The sequence below is a fragment of the Chiloscyllium plagiosum genome, unplaced genomic scaffold (genome assembly GCF_037043375.1).
Source record: "Chiloscyllium plagiosum isolate Xiang-an unplaced genomic scaffold, Cpla_swu_hap1 HiC_scaffold_24, whole genome shotgun sequence".
Lineage (NCBI taxonomy): Eukaryota > Metazoa > Chordata > Chondrichthyes > Orectolobiformes > Hemiscylliidae > Chiloscyllium > Chiloscyllium plagiosum.
The window spans coordinates 8,176,670-8,204,430 of record NW_028270162.1 but is presented as its reverse complement, the minus strand read 5'-3'; the positions used below and the strand labels follow the sequence as shown (position 1 = coordinate 8,204,430).

General features: G+C 39.9%; 1 protein-coding gene across 12 annotated transcripts in view; it reads right to left on the bottom strand.

Annotated features, from left to right (window-relative positions):
- fbrsl1 (fibrosin-like 1) overlaps nucleotides 1-27,761 on the bottom strand; it is a 1,023,586-nt gene that overhangs the window by 142,244 nt on the left and 853,581 nt on the right. For all 12 annotated transcript variants that reach the window (XM_043715446.2, XM_043715444.2, XM_043715447.2 and 9 more), the window contains one exon: nucleotides 9,017-9,065. In XM_043715446.2, coding sequence (XP_043571381.1) covers nucleotides 9,017-9,065 — 49 coding nt within the window. The remainder of the gene's footprint in view (nucleotides 1-9,016; nucleotides 9,066-27,761) is intronic.

Here is a 27,761-nt window from a genome sequence, read left to right as displayed (position 1 = left end):
AAGATTGGAGGAGCTGTAGATGGTGAGGAGGATTGTCAAAGGATGCGATGGATATTAGGCGGAGAAATGGCAGATGGAGTTTAATCCAGAGGTAGTGTATTTTGGGAAATCAAATGCAGGAAAGAAGTATAAGTAAATGGCAGAACCCTAAACAGCATTAACATACAGAGGGATCTAGGTGTACAGTTCTACTATTCCATGGAAGTGACAACACAAGTGGATAAAGTGGTCAAAGCGGCATATGGCATGCTTGTCTTCATTTGAGGGGAAAAAAGTATAAAAAGTTGGCAAGTCATGTTGCAGCTGCATAAAACTTTAGTTCGACCAGTTTTGGAATACTGAGTACAGTTCTGGTTACTACACTACCAGAACAATGTGGAAGCTTTGGAGAAGGTACACAAATGATCTACAGCAGAATATAGATAGATTGGAGAGTTGGGCAGAGAAATAACACATGAAGTTCAATCCAGAAAAATGCAAGGTAATGCATTTTGGAAGATCCAATTTAAGAGTGAACTATACAGTAAATGGAAAAGTCCTGGGGAAAATTAATGTACAGAGAGATCTGGGTGTTTAGATCCATTGTTTCCTGAAGGTGGCAATGCAGGCCATAGAGTGGTCAAGAAGGGTATTGAGTACAAGAGTTGGCAGGTTGTGTTACAGTTGTATAAGACTTTGGTTCAGCCACATTTGGAATACTGCGTACAGTTCTGATCACCACATTACCAAAAGGATGTGGATGCTTTGGAGACAGTGCAGAGGAGGCTCACCAGAATGTTGCCTGGAATGGAAGGCACTAGCTATGAAGAGAGGTTGAGTAAATTAGGATTATTTTCATTAGAAAGATAGAGGTTGAGGGGGGAACCTGATTAAGGTCTACAAAATCATGAGAGGTATAGACAAGGTGGATAGCAAGAAGTTTTTTCCCCCCCCCCGAGAGCAGGGGACTCAATTACTAGGGGTCACGAGCTCAAAGTGAGGGAGGGAAAGTTTAATGGAGATATATGTGGAAAGTTCTTCATTCCGGTGCCCGGAATGCATTGCCAGTGGAAGTGGCAGAGGCAGGTATGATAGTGCCATTTAAGATGTATCTAGACAGATAAATGAATGGGCAGGGAGCAGAGAGGTACAGACCCTTAGTAAACAGGCTGTAGGTTTAGATAGAGGATCTGTATCGGCGCAGGCTTGGAGAGCCAAAGGGCCTGTTCCTGTGTTGTAATTTTCTTGGTTCCACCATGATGTTGCCTGGTTTGGAGGGTATTAGCTGTCAGGAGAGACTGGACAAACTTGGTTTGTTTTCACTTGAACATTGGAGGCTGAGGGGTAACTTGACAGTTGCTTACAAAATTGACAGGCATAGATAGAATGAATAGTTAGGAGCTTTTTTCCTAAGTTAGAAATGTCAGGGGACATAGGGTTAAGGTAAAAGAGGGGAAAGTTTAAAGCAATGCAGATTTTTACAGAGGGTGGTAAATGGCTGCAACGTGTTGCCAGGGGTGGTGGTGGAAGCAGACACGAGAGCAACATTTTCAAGGCATCTTGACAGATACACGAATAGGCAGGTTAGAGGGACATGGAATGATGTAGAGTCAGAACGTTTCATGCGTTGGTGCAATTTTTGATGGGCCAAAGGGCCTGTTCCTGTGCTATACTGTCCTTTGTTCTATTTCTAAAATACATTTAGCTTATGTATAATTGCTTAGTTTATTTGTTTTCTATTAAACAGTCAAAAGAAATCTCTATATTTAAAATAACAATATCATTTGACTTTGGATTTAAAAAACTACATATTTAGTTTAGTATTAACATTATGTAATCATTTGGACAATTGACTGTAGGCAAGTGGCAAAGTATAGACTGAAGCCTTGAATTTCTTCTCTTCCCTCCAACCAGATTCTTGAGAGTCAGAAAGACATAAAATCTTTTTTGCTAAAATTAAATCTTTGCTGAAGTGACTCTTGGAAATAGCATCACCGTACACATATCTTAAAATTGACTTGCATTTCAAGCAATTTTAAATATCGTGACACATAAGGAAATGTACCATCAACATGAAGAAATCCAAAGGGTCAAACCTGCTGATCCATCCAGGCTATGAGTAGAACATGTTAGATTGATAGATTTAATGGAAACAATTAAGAATGGCTTAAAATGCCAGCTGTGTTTAAGCATGATAATCCTCTAAGCTTCCCAGTCTACTCAAATTGATACAGTAAACATTCAATTCAATACACTTGCTGAAAATACACTTAATACTGAGGGTCAAAATTAATCATAGCTATAAGGTACTATTCACAAAATCTCAAGCTAGGAAAGGCATGCAAGTTTAACCCTTAACTGCATCAAATTGCATTAACATTTTGAAATACTAGCGTTGCTTCTTTATGTCCAAAGCATCTGATTTTTGTAGACTGTGAAATGCAACATATAGTTAAACTTATAATCATCATCTAAATCGTCAAATTGTAAAAAGAATTGTCTACTATTATAAACTGAAATATTTCCATTAAAGGACATATCCTCAGCCAACAACCCTTTCTTTTAACTTTCTCTCTTTAAATTCTTATGCAAAACTCATGATTGTGGCAAAGCCTGACCATTTCTCCCTCAGGCCACAAGTTTCATGATTTGAAAAGTGTTTAGAAGTGTCCCGAAGGAGGAAAACAGAGCTTGCTTACAGGACAGAAAGAAAATACTCTCCGGTGGTCTATGTTCTTGCCAGCATGACTTCCACAGCAAGCCAGCACATTGTGTTAACAGAACAGGAAGAGTAAACCCAACCAGGACCCAAAAGATCTTGAAGATCCTTTCAAAATAATTATACCAGCACAATGTTTTACGACTGGTTTTCAAAACAAAAATCAGGCTCTTTAAACAGTAGATTATTGTACACTGACTTGAATAGAGACTGCAGCATGGGACTAAGAAAATCTGGATTACATTGCCCCAACCAAGACCACAGTTGATTTAAAAAAAGTTTTCTTTATCCAATAAACACAGACCAACTTCCTAGCTTTTATTCATCAGTCAAATGCTTGAAACCTCACACTTTCATGTGGGAAAGCCAGGAAGGGCTACGCCTCATTTATGTGCTAGTTGTTAATGATATAGAAGCTATTCATTTTCATCATAAATTGTCTGACAATAACATGTTCCCTCTGCTCAGAGCAGAATCTGTAAAGGCTCAACACCATTACCAGAATTAAAACACAGACAGCTTGCAAAAGCGCAGTTTCAAATCTGATGACTAAATTACTCTATGATATCAATGTTAAATTTAATAGATCAGTCTGATAAAATGCCTAAAAGGAACAGCAATTACATACTATATTTTGTAGCAGGCAGATTTTTTTGGAAAAATCAGCACCATTCTAAAATGCACAACTGACCTTTTTGTTGGAACTATGTAAACCACTCCGCAGCAGACTACTTCTTCAAACATTACAATACTGCAGATTGCAAAGAGGATGGCAAATAATAGGATTAAAAATTTGGTGAAGTAAAGATATGAGCTAAGTAACAGAAATTTCGGTTTGCTTAGTTAAATAATTATTGCAGAACTAAAACCAATCTTTCAATGAAACTGCAGTGACCACACAAAAGCTTTAGTATTCTGATTTTTATGCAGAAAGATTGTTTTGAGGCACAACGGATAACCAAGTTTAGAAAAAAAAGCCATGGTGTATTCATTTTAAATGAAGCACCATCATGATTGACAGAAACCATATTTTGGCCAGTCACTGAAGAATGATTTTTTAAAAAAAATCTTGAATTCTAAACTAAACAAAGTTACAAAATGAGAAATGTAGAAATGTGTACAAATGTGAGAAATACACCAATGCAAACTGCTTTCCACAAGTCATGCACAAATTTGTTGTGTACTTCATTAAGGGTCATCTCTGACATCTTCTGTGTGTTTCTACATCAGGGCTCCCCAAAGTAGAGGTCAGGACCCAGGTAAGGGTCATAAACTGAAATTTTGCGGTCCCAAGATCGAATTCAACAATGGCCATCATGTTTTAAAGCAGTGCACCCACTCTATGCCCTTGCTTTCATGCCCCTCTACTCTATTCTCTCAGTTCTCACTGAGGGATCATGACAATTGTCAAGCCTTGATATAGGGTCACAATGGGGAAAAAAGCATGAAAGCACAAGACGATACAGGTATAATGGTGATTCCATTTTACTTGAACCTTTTTGAGGTGTTTCTCTGATGACAAAAAAGTAAATAAATGTAAACATTTCAGATTATTTCAACTCCAAATACACATTTTCAGAATGGGTTGTTCTGCAAATAACTAATCTGAGATAAGGCAGTAGCTAACAGCTAATGCACTGTACCACGAATTCTCCTCTGCTCTGCAAAGTACTAACTTGAGCTGCGATATTCGATGGAAGTGCCATGTGAAACATAGCAAAGCCAAATTTGTTACCAAACAATGCAAACAAAGTCAAAAGAAAAACAGCAGCAACCATGGCACCCTTTGTCACACTCAATTCCTTGTAATCTGATCAAAAAGCACTTTCGAGCTTTGCTTCGTTAACACAGGAGTTTTGCAGCATAGAAAGGGTCTTTTGCCAACAAATCCATGTCAGCGTTTATGCTCCGAAGGAGCCTCATCCAACCTACCTTCATCTTAACAGATAGCAAAACCTCCAATCTTTATTCCCTCATACACTTATTGAACTCACCATCTCTATCTTGAATAGTTCCCTATATAATTTGGTTAAGTTCAAGGTAATTAGGCAGAGCCAACATGATTTTATCAAGGGAAATCATGTTTCACTAAGTTAATGGAGTTCTTGGTAGAAATAACCTGCGATGTGAATAAAGGGAGACTAGGGACCAGTGAATATATTGTACTTAGATTTCCAGAAGGTATTCGATAAGATGCCATAAAGTTTATTTAAATAGAACCTCATGGTGTAGGAGGTAACATATAATTGTATCTGGAAGATTAGCTGACTAACACGAGGCACAGTGTAGGAACGAATGGGTCTTTTTTAAGACTGAAGAATATCAAGTAGTATGCCACATGGGTCAGTGCTGAGACCTCAACTCTACAATTTATATAAAGGAACCAAGGGTACAACTCAAAGATAGGCAAGAAAGTGAGCTACGAAGAGGACATAACCTATCCATATCCCATTGTTGGCTCTTTAAGTGCGTGGACAAAAATCTGGTAAATTAAGTATAATGTGAGAAAGTGTGAAATTGTCCATTTTGGGGGAAAGAATAAAAAAAACAGCATATTATCTAAATGGTGAAAGGTTGCAGAGGTCTGAGATGCAGATGTCCTGGTGCATGAATCACAGAATTAATATGCAGGTTCAGCATGTAATCAGGACAACAAACAGAATTCTGTATTTATTGCAAGGGAAGATGAATGCAAGAGGAGGAAGGTTATGCTTTAGTTACGCAGATTGCACCTGGACTATGGGATATAGTACTGGACACCATATCTTTGGAAGGATGTTAATGCTTTGGAAGCAGTTCAGAGAAGGTTTAAGAGACCAATACCCAGGAATGAGCAGACTGCCTTACAAGGAAAATCTAGACAGACTAGGCCTGTATGTTTTGGAATTTCGAAGAATCAGAGGTGATTTGACCAAGACATACAACTTGGCTGGTTGGATGTTGAAAGATTCCTCCACAAGAGGAAGCATTCTAAGACTCAGAGTCAGAATTTAAAAATAAGGAGGTGCCCATTTAAGATAGAAATAAGGGAATAGCTTTTCTCTCAGAAGATTGACAGTCTTTGGAATTCTCCTCCTCAAAAAGCAGAGAATGCAGAATCTTTAAATATTTTAAGGGAGAGGTGGATAGATTCTTGACCAAGGGGATGAAAGATTATTGGGGATACATAGGAATGTAAAGTTGAGGTTAAAACCAGCTTAACCATGATCTTATTGAATGGCAGAGCAGGTTTGAGGGATTGAGTGGCCTACTCTTGTTCCTTATTCATATGTTTATATGTTCTTGCAAAAAGTAAAGTTGTTTGGTTTAGGGTCAGTAAACAGAGAGAGGTAGTATACAAGTACAACAAGTGATTAGAAAGCAAATGGAATGGAATTTGTTACAAAGGGAAGGGATGTAAAATGTTTTATGACAGTTGTATAGTTGTATATGTCCCACCGTATTGGTGAGACACATGAAGTTGTGTAGAGGGTTTTGATCTTTTTATTTAACAAAAGGACAAAAACATTTGCAGCAGATCAGAGAAGATTCGCACTGTTGTTTCCTAGGATGAAGGGGTGTCTTATGGAGGTTGAATAGGTTGGACCTATATTCATTGGAACTTGGAAGAATGAGGTGTAACCATCTGGAAATAGAAAATATCCTGAGAGATCTTGACAGGGTAGATGCCCTCCTGGAGCAGTTAGGAGATATTAAAAATAAGGTGTGGAGAAATTTATCTTCAAAGAGTTAAGAGTCTGTAATTTTCTTCCCAAGAACATGTAAACAGGTTCTTTGAGATGGACTACCAGAGTCAAAAGGTTTGGGTGTAGGAAATAAAGTGGAGTTGAGGCTATAATCAGATCAGTCAGAAGCTGATCAAATGGCAGACCAGACTTGAGGGGTAAATTGGCTTAATTTTGCTCCTAATTTGCATGCTCAGAAGTAGTTGAGAGTTGAACATAAGATACCAGAACAATGTCACTAACTAAAGTGTCATGAAATAGATTTTCCCAAAAATCTTACACCTTGACTGACACCATTTGTCAACTAAACTGTCTCATTCATCACTTCAGAAATGATCAATAAATGAATTTTCCATAAAATAGTTTCTTATTAATACCTTTCATGTAACTGGGGAATCTTTTTCTTCACAACATGCCTTTAGAGAGGTGGGCACAACAGTGGAAGAGGGCTTTATCTCCCTTTTCAACTCCAAGTTGATCTAGCCCCCTCCCCGACCTCTCATTCTCCTCTAGTGGTTTGCATTGCCATTAATAGGCTTTCCACAGAAATTAGTCAATTGGAAAACATGGGAAATTCATGTGGTTATTAAATTAAAAAAAAGGAAAAAACAAATGTCCAGCCGTGTGTAAGAGCACTCCTAGACATAAAGATGACAAAAAACATAGAAGGGGTTCCTATGGCGCAGTGGTCATGTCCCTAATTCTGGGCCAGAAGTCTTGGGTTCAAATGCTACCTGCTCCAGAAGTAGATAATGAACCTGTTCAGAAATGTTATTAAAAATATGCAGCGGTGGTGGTGGGGATACCCACAGGAATTTTGTAACCCTAATTTTGAAAAACAATATTTTGTAGCACGAAGTTTTATGCAAAAGACACAAAGCTCAAAGCAACAGCTCACCTTAGTTAAAGTTTTAACAGCAATAGTTTACAATAAATGTTCATGTTGTCCTTAAAAGGCATTATAATCAAAGAAATTCAACATATATGAACCCTGTAAACGGTTCTTGAAATACCTGAAACTACAAACACCAAATAAATGAATTTGCAGTCATATATTAAAAATCTCAATGTGCATCATAAGAACATCAAATAATTAAATAAAACTTTCAGGAAGCCACACAAGTTGGCATCAAGGCAATTCACCTATACTTTGGTAAAAGAGATAGGTTTCAGGAACCACCTGAGGGTGGAGTGTTGAGTAGGCAGAGGGCATGAGCATGTTAGAGAACGACAGTGAGAGAGAGGGCTCAAGGGAGGGGGGGGGAAGAGAGCGCGCGAGCGAGAGAGAGAGCGCGAGAGAGAGAGAGCGCGAGAGAGAGCGCGCGAGAGAGAGAGCGCGCGAGAGAGAGAGCGCGCGAGAGAGAGAGCGCGCGAGAGAGAGAGCGCGCGAGAGAGAGAGCGCGAGAGAGAGAGCGCGAGAGAGAGAGCGAGCGGGAGAGCGCGAGCGGGAGAGCGCGAGCGGGAGAGCGAGCGGGAGAGCGAGCGGGAGAGCGAGCGGGAGAGAGCGTGCGAGAGAGAGCGTGCGAGAGAGAGCGTGCGAGAGAGAGCGAGAGCGAGCGCGAGACAAGACAGTTCTGGGAGGAAATTCCTGTCCTTCAAAGCTTAGAGACTGATACCAATGGTATTCTTAATTCCAAACATAAAACATGTTTACAATTGTTCCCACCTACACAATTCAAGTCTCACAACTGGAGGTATCTAATCCGTTTTAATCAAAATCTTTCTTTGAAGTTACCACCTTAAAAAAAGTCAAGTAGAACCAATACAAGGAGCACGCGCACATTGCTGGTATGTTATTTCAAAACCAAGCAGCAATTGGTACCTCCTGAGCACTGCGAATGTTAAACCTCTGACTTACTCAGCTAACTAACTTTTCAATCAAAACTGAATATCTGAGCATTTCAAGTTGATATTTTAACACTTTCAAGTACTGTATTTCTATTTTATATAAATTTGGTAAGCAACCTTAAGAAAGAATAAAAATATACAAACGTGAAAATTGAAAATGGTAATTGTCAAGAACGTGCATCTAGTTTGGAGCTTTGACCATTGAGGCTCAACTTTGTGCTTGCACATCCTTAACTGAATGCATACATTTAAAAGAAATGGCACATTAATGAGAAATCATTGTAAGCATTCCAATATTTAGGGTAATTCTGCAAGTTTGAGGGAGATTTGAAAGTAGTAAAACCCGTAAAACATTATAATAACGCTCATATTGACCAATACTGAATATCAAGTTGAGCCAGATTTATATAAGGAGTTAAAATTTGGAAGTGAAATTCCAACCTTAAGAACTAAATGTCCTTTTAAACCCTGAGTTCTATAGAATTTGAGGACAATTTGTTGGACTAGCACTAAAGTTCTATGGAACAGCTTTGAAAGTACACTTCAAGTAGTTTGCAAATTCTCACCATTATTTTTTAGTGTACGTTCAATTAAATGCAATGATTTAAATCCAAAAGTAGACGTGAAGTAAACCAATTTGGAAGATGCGACCTGTGATCCCAGTTCACTGAATGATAAAAATATTGTTGACTTAAGAGTGTTTTCAAGAATGTAAATCCTGCCCTGAATGAGAAAAGAAACATACCTTTACTTGCTGCAGGTGAGAAGAGTTTCTCTGAGCCGACATCTGATGCCTGTGGGAAAAGCGGAGAAGACATGAGTTAACATTTAGATTACTGTTCTATGTATTACTTGAAAATCACCAGTAGAGGGAAGTGTTTTGCCATCAAAGCAGACAAAATTATTAGCAGTACACACTTTTTTAAAAGAGCATAAAGTCAATAGATTATCCATTTGCCTGGGTGTAAATTGAAAATGAAGTCTGCCAATCCTATTTTTAGTGAGGAAACAGTTGTGGCCACAACCAAGAGGCAGCATTTCAAGGGTTCTTGAAACAAAAATGCTCTTACACAATAGTTCCATGTGAATAAACAAAATGTGGCGTGTGAAGAGAGAAAATATGGCTATAAACAAGCTCTAGCTCTTTAACAAATATGTTTTCAAATTGTGTTGAGAGGCTGTTGAGTAGAAAGCAACCCACATACCTTGAAACACAAGCAAAAACTGCCAACAGAGCCATGACATTTGCACTGCAGGACATGCAATTTATATTCATTTTTCAGACATTCTCGATCAACAATTTTCTAGCACAACTGAATATCTGAAGTTGAAGTAACTAGTATATCAGAACTAAATTTACACATCTTTTCAAAAAGGCATGGATGAAATTGATGCAGCAGTTGGCAAAGTTCTAGTAAACCTCCTTGATCCCCTCAGACTTGGCTTACTTAGACAGTACCATTTTGTCAATTAACCCCATCACTTTGATCCGGTCTCCCCTTGGCGCAAGGGGATTGAACTTCCTTCAAGTTTCACATGCCAAGACTTCCCACCAGTCATAAACCTGACTTGTCAGGCTCAGTAAACCTTTTGTACTCAAAATTGATTTTCAATGAAAACCATCTGTGGTTACAGGATTCTCAAGTAACCCAGCTAATGTAAGCAGCTACACAATTTGCTTAATACCAATGAGGGGCAGTAGGATAAAGGATTAACAGACATGTTAAAATGGCTTGGGACTCAAAGCTGCTGCTCCCTAATTTGGTGATAATGTACATGAGGCTCCTAAATGTGTACAATGTATTTTAATGTGGGGTGTAACACCATAACTTGCAAAATGACAATTTAAGACTTTGGACCCGACTTGTTATTTTTATACACATAAATCTATACAATTGATAATTTGAGCATCCAGTTTACATAAAATAGCAGACTTCTTAAAAGAGAAATTCGAATTTAAAGAACAATATTCAAACACACAATTAAAAACAATCACAATTTGCAAACTTCGAGCAAAGTTGGTGAAAATAGCTCCTTAACAAAATAAAGTGTGGATGCATATTCCATATACCACAAATCAATCAAATTTCTTTTCATCCATTCAGCTCATATAGATGAACTTGAAAAGAAAATGTTTGTTACAAGTTCAAATAATTCTGGATTGCTCAAGGACATGGTCGGTCCTAACACTACATTACTACCTTGATATAGCAGAGCAATAAGGGTAACAAACTGCTGATCAAAAGCTGATACCACTTACAGCCTGGTTTATGGGGGATGGTTTTTGTTGCAGTTCTAAAATCGAGCAGCTGAGAGATTGTATCAATTGAGTTTTTGCTACAGCATCAACTGCAACAGGTTATATAGAGCATCCTTAACATAATAAAATGTCCATGGCAATTTAAAGGAAAATTACAATACCAAGTATGACAATGAGCCACAGAGGAGGTAATATGTTTGGACATTTAGAAAAGAACAGCAAACATCGGTAGTCAACTTGCATCTATGAAACAGAAATTATGTTTGATAAACATGTGAGGAAGCTTTAAGATGACTGATAGGCTAAGTGCATGGGCTAATTCATGGTAGTAGGCATACAGAGTCGACTGGCTCAGGTGGCTAGACAGCTGGTTTGCAGCACAGAGTAAAGCAATATGGGTTCAAATCTCCCACACTGGCTGAGGTTATCATGAAAGATACCCCTTAACCTCCCACTTTGCTTGAAGCACAGCAAACCTCAGATTAAACCACTACCAACTGTCTCTTGCTTATGACAGAGCAGCCCTATGGTCTGGTAAAAATAAGGTAACTTCACCTTTAATGGGAATAAACAATAGACATAGGTGCAGGAATAGGCCATTCTGCCCTTCAAGCCAGCACCACCATTCATTATGATCATGGCTGATCATTCATAATCAATATCCTGTTCCTGCCTTATTCCCATAACTATTGATCCCACTATCCTTAAGAGCTCTATCCAACTCTTTCTTGAAAGTATCCAGCAACTTGGCCTCCGCAGCCTTCCGGGGCAGAGCATTCCATACACCCACCACTCTCTGGGTGAAGAAGTTTCTCCTCAACTCTGTTCTAAGTGGCCTACCCCTTATTTTTAAACTGTGTCCTCTGGTTCGAGACTCACCCATCAGCGGAAACATGCTTCCTGCCTCCAGAGTGTCCAATCCTTTAATAATCTTATAGGTCTCAATCAGATCTCCTCTCAGCCTTCTAAACTCAAGCGTATACAAGCCCAGTCGCTCCAATCTTTCAGCGTAAGATAGGCCCGCCATTCTGGGAATTGACCTCGTGAACCTACGCTGCACTCCCTCAATAGCCAGAATGTCTTTCCTCAAATTTGGAGACCAAAACTGCACACAATATTCCAGGTGCGGGCTCACCAGGGCCCTGTACAGGAATATAATGTGTGAAGTTATTCACTGTGGTGGAAAAAACAGAGGCAAAATATTACTTAAATGGGGAAGGGTTGGGGAGTATGAGTGTCCAAAATAATCTAGGTATGCTTGTCCTTGAGTCACTAAAGGTTAGCATGCAGATGCAGAAAGCAATTCAAAATCCAAGTTGCATGTTGGCATTCATTTCAAAGGGATTTAAGTACAAGTTTTACTGTAGTTGCATAGAGCCTTGGTGAGATCTCACCTGGAGTATTATGCCCAGTTTTGATCTCCTTATCGAAGGTAAAGTATATTATAGAACAACGGTGGTTCACCAGATTAATCTTTGGAATGGCGGTAAAGATTATGTGGTTTTCTGCTTCTACCACCCTCTGAGGCAATGCATTCTGGATTCCCACAACAGTGTGAAATGAGTTTTCCTCAAATCTCTTAGAAACCTCTGCCTTTCACCTTATAAACACACCCCTCCTTATTGACCATTCAACTAAAGGGGAACAGCTGTTTCCAATCCACCCTGTCCATGCCAGTCTTAAATTTTATACGCTTCAATTATGTCCCAGCTCAGCCTTCACTGCTCGAAAGAGAACAACTTAAGCCTATCCAGCCCTTCTTCAGAGCGAAGCTGCTCATTTCAAGCAATATATTGCTGAATTTCCTTGAGATAGATGGACAGGATACTCCCACTGGCTAGTGAGTCTAAAACCAGAGTCATCATCTCAAGACAAAAAAAACAAAGATGAGCAGGAATTTCTTCATTCAAAGGATGGTGAAGCTTTGGAATTTTCAAAGTCAGAATGTGGGTGACAAGTGAGGTGTGCATTAGAACAGTCAAGTCTTGAGGTAACAAAGGAATGAATGAGGGTTTCAGAAGGTGAACTCAAATAGATCTAAATTGCTCAATCTCTCATTCGTGAAAAAATGCTGTATTGGTATTGGCACAAATACGAGTTTAACAATTCATTGCATAGCCAAAGTTGCAGACAGACTGGTTTAGTCTCAGACTATGGCTAGTGAGAGGGACCAACTTTGTACTTGGAGCTAGGGAATGGAATTTGGGGGCAGAGATCAAAGACAACTGCTTCAGTCTTCCTAATATTTAATTGGTGAAAAGTTTACTCATCCAGTGGTCGATGCCAGATAATTTAACATCAATGGAGGAGTCAAAAGAGATGGTGAGGTACAACTGAGTGTCATCAGTGTACGTATGAATAATTAAAATCTTGCTTCCAGATGAAGAACATGTAAATGGAGAAGTGCTAGAATTGATTAAGGTGGTAAAAATTGGGGGCTCAGAAAAGCTTGGAATATTTGGAAAGAGTTAGCAATGGCTTTGTTAAAGGGAAGTCATATTTAATCAATTTATTGGATTTCTTTGAAAGAGTAACATGGACTGTGGTTAAAGAGGATACTGTAGAAAACTTCTATTTCCAGAAGGTGTATGACAATGTCCCACAAAAGGTTACTGTGCAAAGTCAGAGCTCTTGGGTGGGTGGTGGTAATGGTGGTTGGTGGGGTGGCGGGCAGAATAGTGAAATGAACAGAAGGTGAGTGATGGGGCGGGGCGGGGGGAGGAAGAAGAGAGTGAGAGCCAGAGAATATTAAAATGGACAGAAGGTTGGTCGGCAGAAAACCGGCATCATGCACAAATACATCTTTTTCAGAATGACAGGATGTAAAAAAATGATCTGACCCTTTTACTATTTATATGATTTAAATGACAGGAGCGAAGGCATGATAGCTAAATTTGCAGATGACACAATAAAGGTGTGCTGTGTGGTGAAGAAGACATACACAGCAAATTGGAGTGAGTCGGAACAATTCTAGTAGATGAAATATAGTGTGGGAAAATGTGAAGTTATTCTCTTTGGCAGGAAGAATAAAAAAAGGGCAAAATGGAACTTAATCAAAGAATGCTTGCAGAATTCTGAGACGCAATGGATCGGTTGGATCGACAGTTAGAAGGTAATGAGGAATTTCCAAGAGCAAGGGACAGTACGAGGGAGGGAGTAAAGTCGCAGAGACAGTCACAGAGATGGGTTAACTCCAGGAAAGAAAAGAGAGGTAGGCAGGTAGTGCAGGAATCTTCTGTGGCTATCTCCATTTCAAACAACTATGCTGTTTTGGAAAATTTAGGGGGTGATGGATTCTCAGGGGAATGTAGCATGAACAGCCAAGTTTCTGGTCTTGAGACAGGCTCTAACGCAATGAGGGGTAAATCGGGTTCCAAGAGATCAATTGTGTTAGGGGACTCTCTAGTCCAAGGCACAGACAGATGTTTCTGTGGCCAGCAGTGAAAATCAGAATGGTGTGTTGCCTCCCTGGTGCCAAGATCAAGGATGTCTCACAGACGGTGCAGAATGATCTCAAGGGGCAGAGGGTGTTGCTGAACAAAGAGAACAAAGAGTGCAGGTTCACAGTTCCTTGAAAGTAAAGTCACAGGTAGACAGGACAGTATAGAGAAGGCGGCATTTGGTATGCTTCCCTTTATTGGTGAGAGTATTGAGTACAGGAGTTGGGAGGTCATGTTGCGGCTGTACAGTTGGTTGGGCCACTGTTGGAATAGTGTGTGCAATTCTGGTCTCCTTCCTATCGGAAAGATGTTGTGAAACTTGAAAGGGTTCAGAAAAGATTTATAAGGATGTTGCCAAGGTTGGAGGATTTGAGCTATAGCAAGAGGTTGAATAAACTGGGACTATTTTCCCTGAAGCGTAAGAGGCTGAAGGATGACCCTACAGAGGTTTATCAAATCATGAGGGGCATGGATAGGATAAATAGACAAAGTCTTTTCCCTAGGTTGGAGGAGTCCAGAATTAGAAGGCATTGGTTTAGGGTGAGAGGGGAAAGATAGAAAAGGGACCAAAGGAGCAACTTTTTCCATGCAGAGGGTGGTACGTGTTTGGAATGTGCTGCCAGAGGAAGTGGTGGAGGCTGGTACAATTGCAACATTTAAAAGGCATCTGGATGGGTACATGAATAGGAAGGGTTGAGAGGGATATGGGCTGGGTGCTGGCAAGTGGGATTAGATTAGGTTGGGATTTCTGGCTGGCATGGACGAGTTGGACCGAAGGGTCTCTTTCCATCCTGTACATTTCTATGACTCTAAGTACACATAGTATTTAAAGTGGTCATGTAATGTTATCCTTTACTATTAGAGGAATTGAACATAAAACTAGGGACAGCATCCTTCAGTTACCCAAGACATTGGTGAGACCCAGTCTTTAATACTCTGCACATTTGGTCACTTTAATTAAAAATGGAAGGAAATGCATTTGAAGTGGTTCACAAGTGGTCTACTAGATTAATACCTGAACTGAGAAAGTGGTCTTATGAGAAAAGGTTGAACTGACTGGGCGTGTTTCCACTGGAGTTTATAAGAGTGAGTGGTCTTATCAGGTTGGTTGTGGAAAGGATGTCTGCTTTCAGTGCAGAGGTAGGGCCAATGGTTAAATATTTGGGTTTATGCTCTTCGATGAGGAGAAATCTTATCTTTGCATTAAAAGGAACTTACCGCGGGAGTTGGGCCTCCATTTGCTGAGAGGTGCGAGGGAGGAGCGAAAGACTTCTGGGAAGTCATGTACTCGGGTAGTGTCTTCCACCCATTCTCCTCTAATCAAAAAAAGGTTCTGTGTGACAGATTGGTAAGGTAACGAGTTTATTTTGTATTCCTTATTTTTTCAACAGTCTCTTTGGGAATTTAGAATCGTGGGAATGGAGGTGAGGGCAGCTGAATGTTCCTCCTACTGAATGTGGGGTAAGGGTCACCACTAGTGTCCCTTCTGACTACATCTGCGGAAAGTGCACCCAACTCCAGCTCCTCAAAAACCACGTTAGGGAACTGGAGCTGGATGAACTTCGGATCGTTCGGGAGGTAGACGGGGTTATTGAGAGGAGTTACAGGGAGGTAGTCATTCCTCAGGTACAAGAAAAAGGCAGATGGGTTACAGTCATGGGATGGAAAGGGAACCGGCAGACAGTGCAGAGATCCCCTGTGGCCATTCCCCTTAACAATAAGTATACCATTCTGGATACTGTGGGGCGGGGGGTGGACTTACCAGGGGAAAGCAGTGGGACACCGGGCTCTGGCACAAGGTTTGTCCCTGCTGCTCAGAAGGGGAAAGAGGGGCAGAGCAGTAGTCATTGGGGACTCCATAGTTAGGGGGGGGCAGATAAGAGGTTCTGTATGGATGAGACAGACTCATGGTTGGTGTGTTGCCTCCCAAGTGCCAGGGTTCATGATGTCTCTGATCATGTTTTTGGGATTCTTAAGGGGGAAGAGTGAGCAGCCCCAAATCGTGGTCCAAATAGACACCAACAACATAGGTCGGAAGAGAAATGGGGATTTAAGGCAGAAATTCAAGGAGCTAGGATGGAAGCTTAGAGCTAGGATGAACAGAATTGTTGTCTCTGGTTTGTTGCCCGTGCCACGTGCTAGTCAGGTGCAGAATAGGGAGAGAGGGGAGTTGAACATGTGACTACAGGGATGGTGCAGGAGGGTAGGTTTTGGATTCTCGGACTCTTTCTGGGGTAGGTGAGACCTCTACAAACAGGATGGTCTTCATCTGAACCAGAGGGGTACCAATATCCTGGGGGAGGGAATTCGCTAAGGCTATTGGGGTGGGTTTAAATTAATCCAGCAGGGAAGCAAAATTGTAGTCAGAGTATAGAAAAGGTTGAGAGTAGGGAGGTCCGAAATAAAGTTTCAGGGACGCAAGATGGCGCCAGCAAGCAAGAAGTTGGTTTGAAGTGTGTCTACTTCAACGCCAGGAGCATCCAGAATAAGGTGAGTGAACTTGCAGCATGGGTTGGTACTTGGGACTTCAAATGTTGTGGCCATTTAGGAGACATGGATAGAGCAGGGACAAGAATGGTTGTTACATGTTTCAGTAAGAACAGAGAAGATAGTAAAAGAGGGGGAGGTGTGGCATTGTTGGTCAAGGACAGTATTACAGTTGCAGAAAGGATGTTCAGGGACTCGTCAACTGAGGTAGTATGGACTGAGGTTAGAAACAGGAAAGGAGAGTTCACCCTGTTGGGAGTTTTCTATAGGCCTCCAAATAGTTCCAGAGATGAGATATAGAGGAAAGGATAGCAAAGATGATTCTCGAGAGGAGTGAGAGAGATATGGTAGTGGTCATGGGGGACTTCAACTTTCCAAATATTGACTGGGAACACTATTGTATGAGTACTATAGATGGGTCAGTTTTTGTCCAGTGTGTGCAGGAGGGCTTCCTGACACAGTATGTAGACAGGCCAACAAGGGGTAATGAGCCCAGCCAGGTGTTAGGAAGCAGATGAGTACTTTGGCGATAGCGATCACAATTTTGTTATGTTTATTTTGGTGATAGAAAGGGATAGGTGTATACCACTGGGCAAGAGTTACAGCTGGGGAAAAGCAATTATGATGCGATTAGGCAAGATTTAGGAAGCATAGGACAGGGAAGGAAACTGCAGGGGATGGGCACATTCGAAATGTGAAGCTTATTCAAGGAAAAGCTCCTGAGTGTCCTGGAGAAGTATGTACCTATCAGGCAGGGAGGAAGCTGTAGAGCGCAGGAGCCGTGGTTTACGAAGGAAGTGGAACCTCTGGTCAAGAGGAAGAAGTCGGCTTATGTTAGGATGAGGTGTGAAGGCTCAGTTAGGGAGCCTGAGGGTTACAAGGTCGCCAGGAAAGATCTAAAGAGAAAGACAGAGCTCAGAAGAGCCAGGAGGAGACATGAGAAGTTGTTGGCGGATAGGATCAGGGTAAACCCTAAGGCTTTTTATAAGGTATATAAGGAATAAAAGATTGATGAGAGTAAGATTAGGGCCAATCAAGGATAGTAGTGGGAAGTTGTGTGTGGAGTCAGAGGAGATAGGGGAAGCACTAAATGAATATTTTTCGACAGTATCCACTCTAGAAAACGACAATGTTGTCGAGGAGAATACTGAGATACAGGCTACTAGACTAGGTGGGATTGAGGTTCACAAGGAAGAAGTATTAGAAATCCTGCAGAGTGTGAAAATAGATAAATCCCCTGGGCCGGATGGGATTTGTCCTAGGATCCTCTGAGAAGCCAGGGAGGAAATTGCCGAGCCTTTGGCATTGATCTTTAAATTATCATTGTCTATAGGAATAGTGCCAGAAGACTGGAGCATAGTAAATGTGGTTCCCCTGTTCAAGAAGGGGAGTAGAGACAACCCTGGTAATTACAGACCAGTGAGCCTTACTTCAGTTGTTGGTAAAGCGTTGGAAAAGGTTATAAGAGATAGGATTTATAATCATCTAGAATATAATAATTTGATTAGGGATAGTCAGCATGGTTTTGTGAAGAGTAGGTCGTGCCTCACAAACCTTATTGAGTTCTTTGAGAAGGTGACCAAACAGGTAGATGAGAGTAAACTGGTTGATGTGGTGTATATGGATTTCAGCAAGGCGTTCGATAAGGTTCCCCACAGTAGGCTACTGTACAAAATGCGGAGGAATGGGATTGTGGGAGATATAGCAGTTTGGATCAGTCATTGGCTTGCTGAAAGAAGACAGAATAGTGGTTGATGGGAAATGTTCATCCTGGAGTCCAGTTACCAGTGGTGTACTGCAAGGGTCGGTGTTGGGTCCACTGCTGTCCGTCATTTTTATAAACGACCTGGATGAGGGCGTAGAAGGGTGGGTTAGTAAATTTGCAGATGACACTAAGGTTGGTGGAGTTGTGGATAGTGACGAAGGATGTTGTAGTTTACAGAGAGACATAGATAAGCTGCAGAGCTGGGCTGAGAGGTGGCAAATGGAGTTTAATGCGGACAAGGGTGAGGTGATTCACTTTGGTCGGAGTAACCAGAATGCAAAGTACTGGGCTAATGGTAATATTCTTGGTAGTATAGATGAGCGGAGAGATCTCTGTGTCCGTGTACACAGATCCTTGAAAATTGCCACCCAGGTTGACAGGGTTGTTAAGGCGGCATACAGTGTTTTAGCTTTTATTAATAGAGGGATTGAGTTCTGGAACCATGAGGTTATGTTGCAGCTGTACAAAACTCTGGTGCGGCTGCACTTGGAGTACAGTTCTGGTCACCGCATTATAAGAAGGATATGGAAGCTTTGGAAAGGGTGCAGAGGAGATTTACTAGGATGTTGCCTGGTATGGAGGGAAGGTCTTCCGAGGAAAGGCTGAGGGACTTGAGGCTGTTTTCGTTGGAGAGAAGAAAGTTGAGAAGTGACTTAATAGAGACATAGAAGATAATCAGAGGGTTAGATAGTGTGGACAGGGAGAGCCTTTTTCCAAGTATGGTGACGGCGAGCACGAGGGGGCATAGCTTTAAATTGAGGGGTGATAGATATAAGACAGATGTCAGAGGTAGTTTCTTTACTCAGAGAGTAGTGAGGGTATGGAATGCTTTGCCTGCAACGGTAATAGATTCGCCAACTTTAAGTACATTTAAGTTGTCATTGGACAAGCATATGGACGTACATGGAATAGTGTAGGTTAGATGGGCTTCACTAGTATGACAGTCGGCGCAACATCAAGGGCCGAAGGGCCTGTACTGCGCTGTAATGTTCTATGTTGAGAGGATTGAGACACTTTGAACTCTGCTTCAGCAATTGGTGGAGGCAGGGTCATTGGCTATTTTTAAGGCAGACATTGATTAGATTCTTGTTAGGAAAGAGAATCAAAGTTATCAGCAATGTGGAATCTGATATACAAACAGCAGTCATGATCTTATTGAATGCCAGAACATACTCTTAAATTGTTTGTTCACACATGTGGAATTGGAGATGATCAAGATTAGATCCTGGGGGTGTGGGCACCCATGCAGCATGTCCAAGGCCATTGCAAATTAATAATATTGCTTTGATTAGATGGGTAACAATAGAACGAAGTGTAAGTTGTTCTACAGAGTTATTTGACAGTGGAGAGGCATTAGAGAAAGATGGCATGTTCAACCACGTTAAAGGCGGGAAACAGGCTGACAAGAGGAACTGATCATTTGTCTCCAGTTCAAACTGACATTGCAGAAGATCACTCATTCCCATCTCAAATCAGAAATTAGCCATTGAACTTTCTACATAGGAAGCTGACAATGCAAGATTCGGATCATAGAAACTGGTGACTATGCATATATAGGATGCATTTGTAGCAACTCTCGGCTTGTGCAAACACAGTACAATGACAGAATTGGGGGAAGCTAGAGTAGTTCACATGTGTGCACATTGTATGAATATGCATATTTTTAACTAAACAGACAAATATTATGAATTAAAGAAAAATAATGAATTTATAATATAAATGAAAACTTAAAAATCAGCTTCATTCAGGGTCATGTCAAAACACAGTAAGTTCTGTAATTAACTACATTATACGAAAACCAAAATATGACAGATGCTGGAAATCTGAAATAAAAGCAGAAAGTGTTTTGAGTCCATTCGGGCTCTTTGAAAGCGAAAAGAACTGGAAATTGGTGTTTTTTTTTAATACTGTTGAGAGGTGGTGGAGACGTGACTGGAACAAATGGTGAGCATGCCCAGAGTAAAGGACAAAGCAAGTGGTAATGTTAGTAAAGGACAGATAGAAACAGAGAACAGGTATAAATGATTGATGTGAAAAGGGGAAAATGGGTCCAATGAAATGAAAGCAAAGCCAACAAGACAAAACAAGTTTAAGTGGATTGGGTTGTAAGCAAAATGGATTTCATTTTCTAAAGTTGTTGACCTCAATGTTGAGTTCTGAAGGCTGTAAATTTAGGACTGAGAAATTTATTCTCTCAGAAGGCTGGCAATCTTTGGAACTCCTGCCAGAGAGCTGTGGGGGCACAGACCTTGTGTATATTTAAGGCTGAGGTAGATTGATTCTTTGAGGAGAAAGTGAGGTCTGCAGATGCTGGAGATCAGAGATGGAAATGTGTTGCTGGAAAAGCGCAGGTCAGGCAGCATCTAGGGAACAGGAGAATCGACGTTTCGGGCATTAGCCCTTCTTCAGGAATGATTGATTCTTGACCATTAAGGGAACAGGAGTGACAGGGAAAAGACAAGAAAGTGGGTGTGAGGGGTGTCAGATCAGCTATAATCATATGGAATGACAGAACAGGTTTGAGGGGCCAAATGGCCTACACCTGCTCCTTTTTTTAAAAAAATACTCTTGTGGAAAAGTGCCAAAGAGGAAAATGTGGTGCTGTTCCTCCAGTTTGCATTGAGCCTCATTGGAACAATGCAACAAACCTAGGCCAGAAATGTTTGCAAAGATGCTAGATAGTTTAATAGTAAGCATTATCCAGACTTATCAGTTGCTTGCTCTGGGCATCCTTACCATCTATTCCACTTGTTCCTCCTCCCCATTCAACAAAATAATTACAATCTTTTAGCTCCTCTCAGTTCTGCAGAAGTCACATCAAACTTGAACGATTCTTCCAAGTCACCTAGTTGAAATATTAACTGTTCCTTTCTCCACAAATGCTGCCTGGCCTGCTAAGTTCCTTGCGTATTATTAGCTGCAAAATCACTTTTGTTTCAGAATACAACTGAAGAATTAATTTGTAGATAAAGTTCTTACAGAAAGTTTTGGCACAAAGCTTAAACAGAAACTTTAGACAAAAACAGAAAATACAGTTAGTGTGTATTCATTACTGACTCATGCTAAATTTTCCCCACAGATACGTACAAAGAATGTGGTACATGTACACTTCACATGTAATGTTCAGAAAGTTCATCGTTTTTCATGGTTTACCAACCTTGGACTGGCAGTGAGTTTGCAGATACAAAGTCAGAACCATTGCTTTGCAGATTTCATCAGGCAAATACAGAGAGTACATTGGCCTGAGACAACACTGCTAAACTAGAACCAAAGGAGGGAACAGTCCTATGGAGTATATAATGAGTTATTTTCAGGCTGTGGCATCAGATAAAATATCATCTTTGGTCTCAGTTTCTCATCTGCACTGCTAATTATTTCCAAGCATCTACATTATGTCTATATCTCCAGAATGAAGAGCTGACAGCACTCAAAGGGTTACAACAAACAGCAATTTTTTCAAGTGTGGATGTCTGAAAGGATTATTTTCATAAGCACCAACAAGCTAAGTATCTTTGTTTCCAACCAATCCTGTGAATTTTGCTTGCAGAGAGTCTGTATCCATAGTGTATAATTCTCCTAAGTGCATACAATTTGAAAAAGCAAAATCATTTCCTTCCTGAACACTGTGAATTCATTTCTATTAACTGCACACTATCCCTGTGTAAATTCCTGTGAAATAACTTTCCCAGATTGTTCTCAACCATGTTAAATCAGAATTAGAGACATTGGAATTTTGATCAACCTTGTATGGCGTCTGGTGCTCTTTTGATGATGTCATTGTGACTGAAATATAATAGGTTGAAAAGTACTACATATATAACTTGGACCACCTTTTAGGCAGATTCCAATGCATAACTTGTTTTCTCCAAAGCATGCAATCAGTGTACATAACAATTAGTGGAAAAATACTGTTTAATAGAAAATAGATTTGAATAGCCAAAAGAATCAGACCTTCCTTGTAATTGGAAAGTCTATCCCTTCAATGTGGGCAGACAGCAGATTAAGGGACTGAACTGAATTCTGAGTGAAAAAAAGCAACAAGCTTTTAAGATGCTCAGTCCTAAACTAATTAATACTTTTGAAACTGGAATGTTTTCTTCCTTCACCAGAAATCCAAATCCTTGACTTAAAATTGCCTCGCTCCTCTCATATTCAATAAGCAATACAGAATTAACTGAAAACATCCTTGTACAGATTTTGTACCAAGTCACTTTGAAGCATTACAGCTTAAAAAAAATTCTTCTCCTTCTAACCCGCCTCTCACTCGAAATGGATGTTAAAAGGTCAGTTTCCAGTAGACCAAACAAAAAACAGCGGTGTACTGCAAGAACTTAATACTTGTGATTTTTTATAGGATGAAGGTAAATTGTTTATCAACACGTTCACAGGTTGGAGTCCCACTGGGTCATGTTTGCTGAGGCTGCTACATTCATTAATGTTTACTACAGTATCTTTTTCATCCGGAAATGCAAGCCCTGCCCAACAAACTGCAGGAAACTTGACCTCTGAGCATGTCCACATATTAAGCCTGAAGCCACAGATTCCCTCTGGAGAGCCATCAGCTGCAGAGTTTATCTTCCCAATTCCCTCCATTTGCTATGCTTTATGAATCACCTTCCTCTGAGCTCAATAAAGCTCCCCTAAGGAAAGGGCTTTAAAAGCTCTTGAGGTCACAAACTCCCAAGCTACGCCGGCTCAAACAGTTGTAGAATCATATTCAAGCAAAGGGAGTTGAGCATGTAGTCTCAGTGCAGTTTAAAAACTCCCCAAGGAGTCCGTGTTTTATCTCCTCATATTCTTTTTGCTTCTTACTATCAGCCAACCTCGACCACTTCATTCACTGTCTTTCTTCGTACCTCCTATAACATAGAGCCGTTACAAGGATTCGGTTTCCCTCATCACCAGATACCAAATTGCCATATAAACTCCAGAGCTGGCAGCTATACAAAATACCACAGGCTCTTGGCAATGTCATAACTAGGATTTCTCTCTGTGCAAGGTGCCTGCATATATCAGTGTAACAGCACAGAAGGGAAAGCTTGGCACGGAGGAGTAAAATTATGCTGGCAGCAGACAACACTCTATATACATATGTCATTTTGCAGTCACGGCAACATTTTATCACCAACACGCCTCCTTCCCCCGACACTTGAACTAGTTCCAAATTGTAACACATGTTCCACTGCCTTTTATGTTATAAACACATTAAACACTTTTACGACAAGCATTTTTCACATACAACCAAAATATTAGACTGTTGCCAGTTTGTGTCAAATCTAACCCATCCCCCCTCCTCCTTACTACACTAGCAGCTACAAAGCAGCTGCTGCAGCTTATCATGGCTGCCTGTCCATTAACTTTACAAATTAACACCCTATCAGGGCAGAGCAGGACCGATTAATCAGAGAATGCATGTCTGGTGGTTTATTGCTTCAAAATTGCTGCTGCTATTCTTTGGAGCTAGTATCTGGACAAGAGAAAAAGAAACGAAACAAGTGAAAAGCAAATGAACGAGACAACAAGCAGACAGGGAGGGAAGAGGAACAAAAAGATAAAAGGATTAGAGAAAAACAAGTCAAGCTGCCTGGCCAAGGACTGGTATTTAATGAGAAAAGAAAGCAGCAAAAAGGAGAATTGTGGAAAATGATCTGAATTGCAGAGTTAATATGAATCATGACAACCAAACTGGTTGAATCCAAAATTATTCGACTAAGCGGTCTCCGAAATGTAAAAATAAAATCTAATTAGCTGAATCCAAATTAATTCTACTGTTCTTCTCTCACTCAACAGTCAAATGTTTTGTGCTAGATGGGCTACAATCAGTACACTATTCCAGCTTGTCTGTGATACAAATATAGGCTGAATTTGTTTTAGAAGGTTGATTCAAACAGACAAGCCTGATCCTCTGAAATGCTACACATTTAATCGACATGTTGCAAAACATAGTGCCAGTGTAAACAGGGCTCATCACAAGCACTGGCTGCATGCCAATGTGGATTCATACTAATGTCAATATAACCTGGCAGCAAGCAGTGGCCATAATTCCCCTCTCACAATTGATGAATTTCCTTCTTCTGGGAGCTATTGCTACCAGGTTCCACTTACGATTTTCATCACTTCACTGTTGATGCTCTTCGGTGGTTAAACCTTCCACTTTAACTTCTTCATTTCAACAACCTCCACTATCATCCAACTCTATTCAGCCTTTTGAATTCTCCAGTCTCTACAAATTTCTTCCACAGTATAGACGATCAGCGCTCACAATTCAACCAATGGATCTTGAGAACTTCAAATTATCTCTTGATCTCTACATACCATTCAAGTGCACAATGATAATTTTCCACAATTCAGAAATCTAATCAATAGCTTTCACTCTCTTTTAGGGATCACCTTCATTAGTCTCCTACCTCAAACAGAATTCCTGCATCACTTAAACAGTCAAGGAAGGAGTTATCTTTTGTTCAACAAATTCTTCCACTCAAATTTCAATTTATTCCAGTCTAAGCACTGAATACAGCTCCTGTACCTGAGATGATGTTCTTCTGTCCCAGTTTTTATAAATCAAATTGATGTTACAGCTATATTATGACAGGAAGTTAAGGTTACACACTGTAGGTAAATATTTTAACATGCATTATGAATTTACTAATTAGTAAGTGTGTAATCACAGCACAATAAGTTTATAATACAAACAGCAGAGAAACTACAGAAAAGAAACAAAATAAGAAAATACTGTTGGGAACTAAGCATATGAAGTGAAAATCTGGGTTATCTTTAATGAATCTAACTGCAAGTCATACTACACCATCACACTTGACATGACTGTAATTGTCAAGTTTGTCTTAGTCAAATCGAAAGTGAAGAATGATGCACTTGCAAATCAGGCTGATTTGTGCATTCATGCCGGCTAATGTTTTGACCCAGTTGACAGCTTATTCATTGTACCAATGTAAATGTTGTCACTTCTTTCAAAGTATGAACTGCACCATCCAGGCACCAAACCAGTTAACATTCATTCTTTACCTCAAACCACAAGCTGATATGGGGCTACTTTGTCTCACAAATAGGGAAGTTGAATATTGAAAACTTCCAAGATAATCATTTGATATGTTTGGAATGGAAATAAATTCAAACTTACAGTCTCTAGTTCGCAGCATAATCACAGCATCAATATTATTCTATTTCACAAAAAAACTCTCAGCTCCAAGTGGCACAGAAAGCAAACTCAACAAGTTTTTAATGATGGTGACTGAAATCATAAGGTTTGTAACTGGACTAAAGTGTGCTACACTAAAACTAGTACATGGTAATCTGATAAAAATGTTGATGGAAAGCAGTGCCCCATAAAATGAAAATGCTTTTTAACTTAGGAGTGTGTCATATTATGGTAGATGTTGTATAATACTATATGAAATATATAGAGATAAGATATAATTGCATACTGAATTAATCTTTATGGAGGATCAGGCCTGCACTTTATTACCATTGAATTAGATACAAATCTGTGTTTCGCCCTCCCACAGCTGCCAGATATTTGGAGAGCCTGACACTTGAGGTTTATCATCAGGTAATGCTTCAGTGCATACTCTGCATGCATTCCCTAGACCTTTGCAATCTGCAGTTTGGCAACATTTCACCTATGTACAAACCATCAAAACTCCTATCCAAAGAGTGAAGAGACAGGTATAAAGGCAGAAAACATAGCTTTACTTTCGGAGACAAGAGTGCATGCATATTTTAGCAATGTATAATTGATGATATACTTGGGCATATTAATTGTGATGGCTAAAAAGTATAATCTCACTTACAGGTCTAACGGTGACAAAATGTTAGTGAAATTCAAAATATGTTTTTCAAAACAACCATTCCATGTGTTGTCAACTGCAGAAGTTATTTAGATTTTAAATATCAGCTCTCAAACTCTAATATAATCATGCATTCCACAAATCAGTGTTAATTTGGTCTGAAGGTCAGAAATATATCAAGGAGTTATTTCTACATATTTGTACAGAAATCATTTAGAAACATGAAAGCAATTTTGATTGTCACATATTCACAGCTAACAAAATCTGGTAAAACATTTAATTATTGAAGTACGTCTGAAATGCACAGATGTACATTGTATCTCTTCCAAAATCTGGAAAAATTCAGAACACTTTAAACACCGAAGCAAGAGTGACATCAAAAAATATTAACTAGGGTTTGTCAATTAAATGTTTTGACAAAATATATTTTTCATTAACAAACCAAAGGTGCAACACCACAAATACAGAGAAATTTGATAATGATCTTTGCTCTAAGATATTTTATACCAGACACAATGTCTGGCAAAGCCACTAGATTGCCCAGCAATTCTCTCCTTGGTAAACTAGACAGACTTTAGTAGATAATTCAAAAACGTCTGGCTAAATTGAATTTATGGTGCCTGAAGACAAGCATCTACAGTTTATCTTTGCAAAAATAGAACTTCAACAAACAAAAGTTAAAAGATTCTAATTAATATTTTTGATGCCTGATTTGACACAAAGGTTTCATAGATCATTTGGCCTAGATTTTCTAGGAGTTCTTTATAATGAAAACTAAAGATGATTGCTAAGATCTGAATAGCTTCTTTGCAGTTGGGTCCCAGAGGTATTTCTTCAAGCAGTTATGGAACCCAACTAATTGCTTTGGGCAGGTGGCTTCTGGTTCAGAATCCCTTAAACACTGGAGATGTCTCCTTAGGTAAACCCAGAATGAATTTAAATCTCCAGTGGAAACACTGCAAAAACACATTCTGGTAGAGAACTGACAGAAATACTCACCCCAGTTTTATGTGCATCACATCACATCATTCTTCAGTGAAATAAGCATCTTACATTTCCTGTTGACTAGGAATTGTGTATTTACAAAGTCATGCATGTACATGTACATTTAAGTTTTACATCGCATCCTTCACTGAGCTTACAGATAGAAGAGACTTTACCAAGTCCCCTTCTGTATTCAACCTGCCCCAATTTAGATCTTCATTGTACCAATATATGAAGTATATAGGATTAAGTTTACTTCAGATAACAGGCTCATGCCTTGGTCTATCAAGTCAAATCCCTGATGTGAATTATAGCCTACTTGAACCAATAATATTGAAACTTGTCATTGCTGGATTAGATGGTTCTAATGCCTTCACTTTCTCCAACTTCACATTCCCTTCGTTTCAATTACTGTGCAGTTCAAGTGAGGGCCAAGCAAGTATCGCCTGGAAGGAGACTCAAATTAATGCACAGTAAGCGACCATTCAATCCATTGTGCTCATATTGATCAACTACATTAATCCAATTTTCCAGCTCTTGGCTCATAGCCCTGGAGGCTATGACAATGCAAGCTAATTTCTAAGCACTGTTCAAATGTTACAAGAGTTTTTTCATTGCATTTCTCTATAGCCAGAACATCTCTCCTCAGATGAGAACATAACTGCATACAGTACTCCAGATGTGGTTTCTTTATTGCTGGAACAGCACAGCAGGTCAGGCAGCATCCAGGGAACAGGAGATTCGACGTT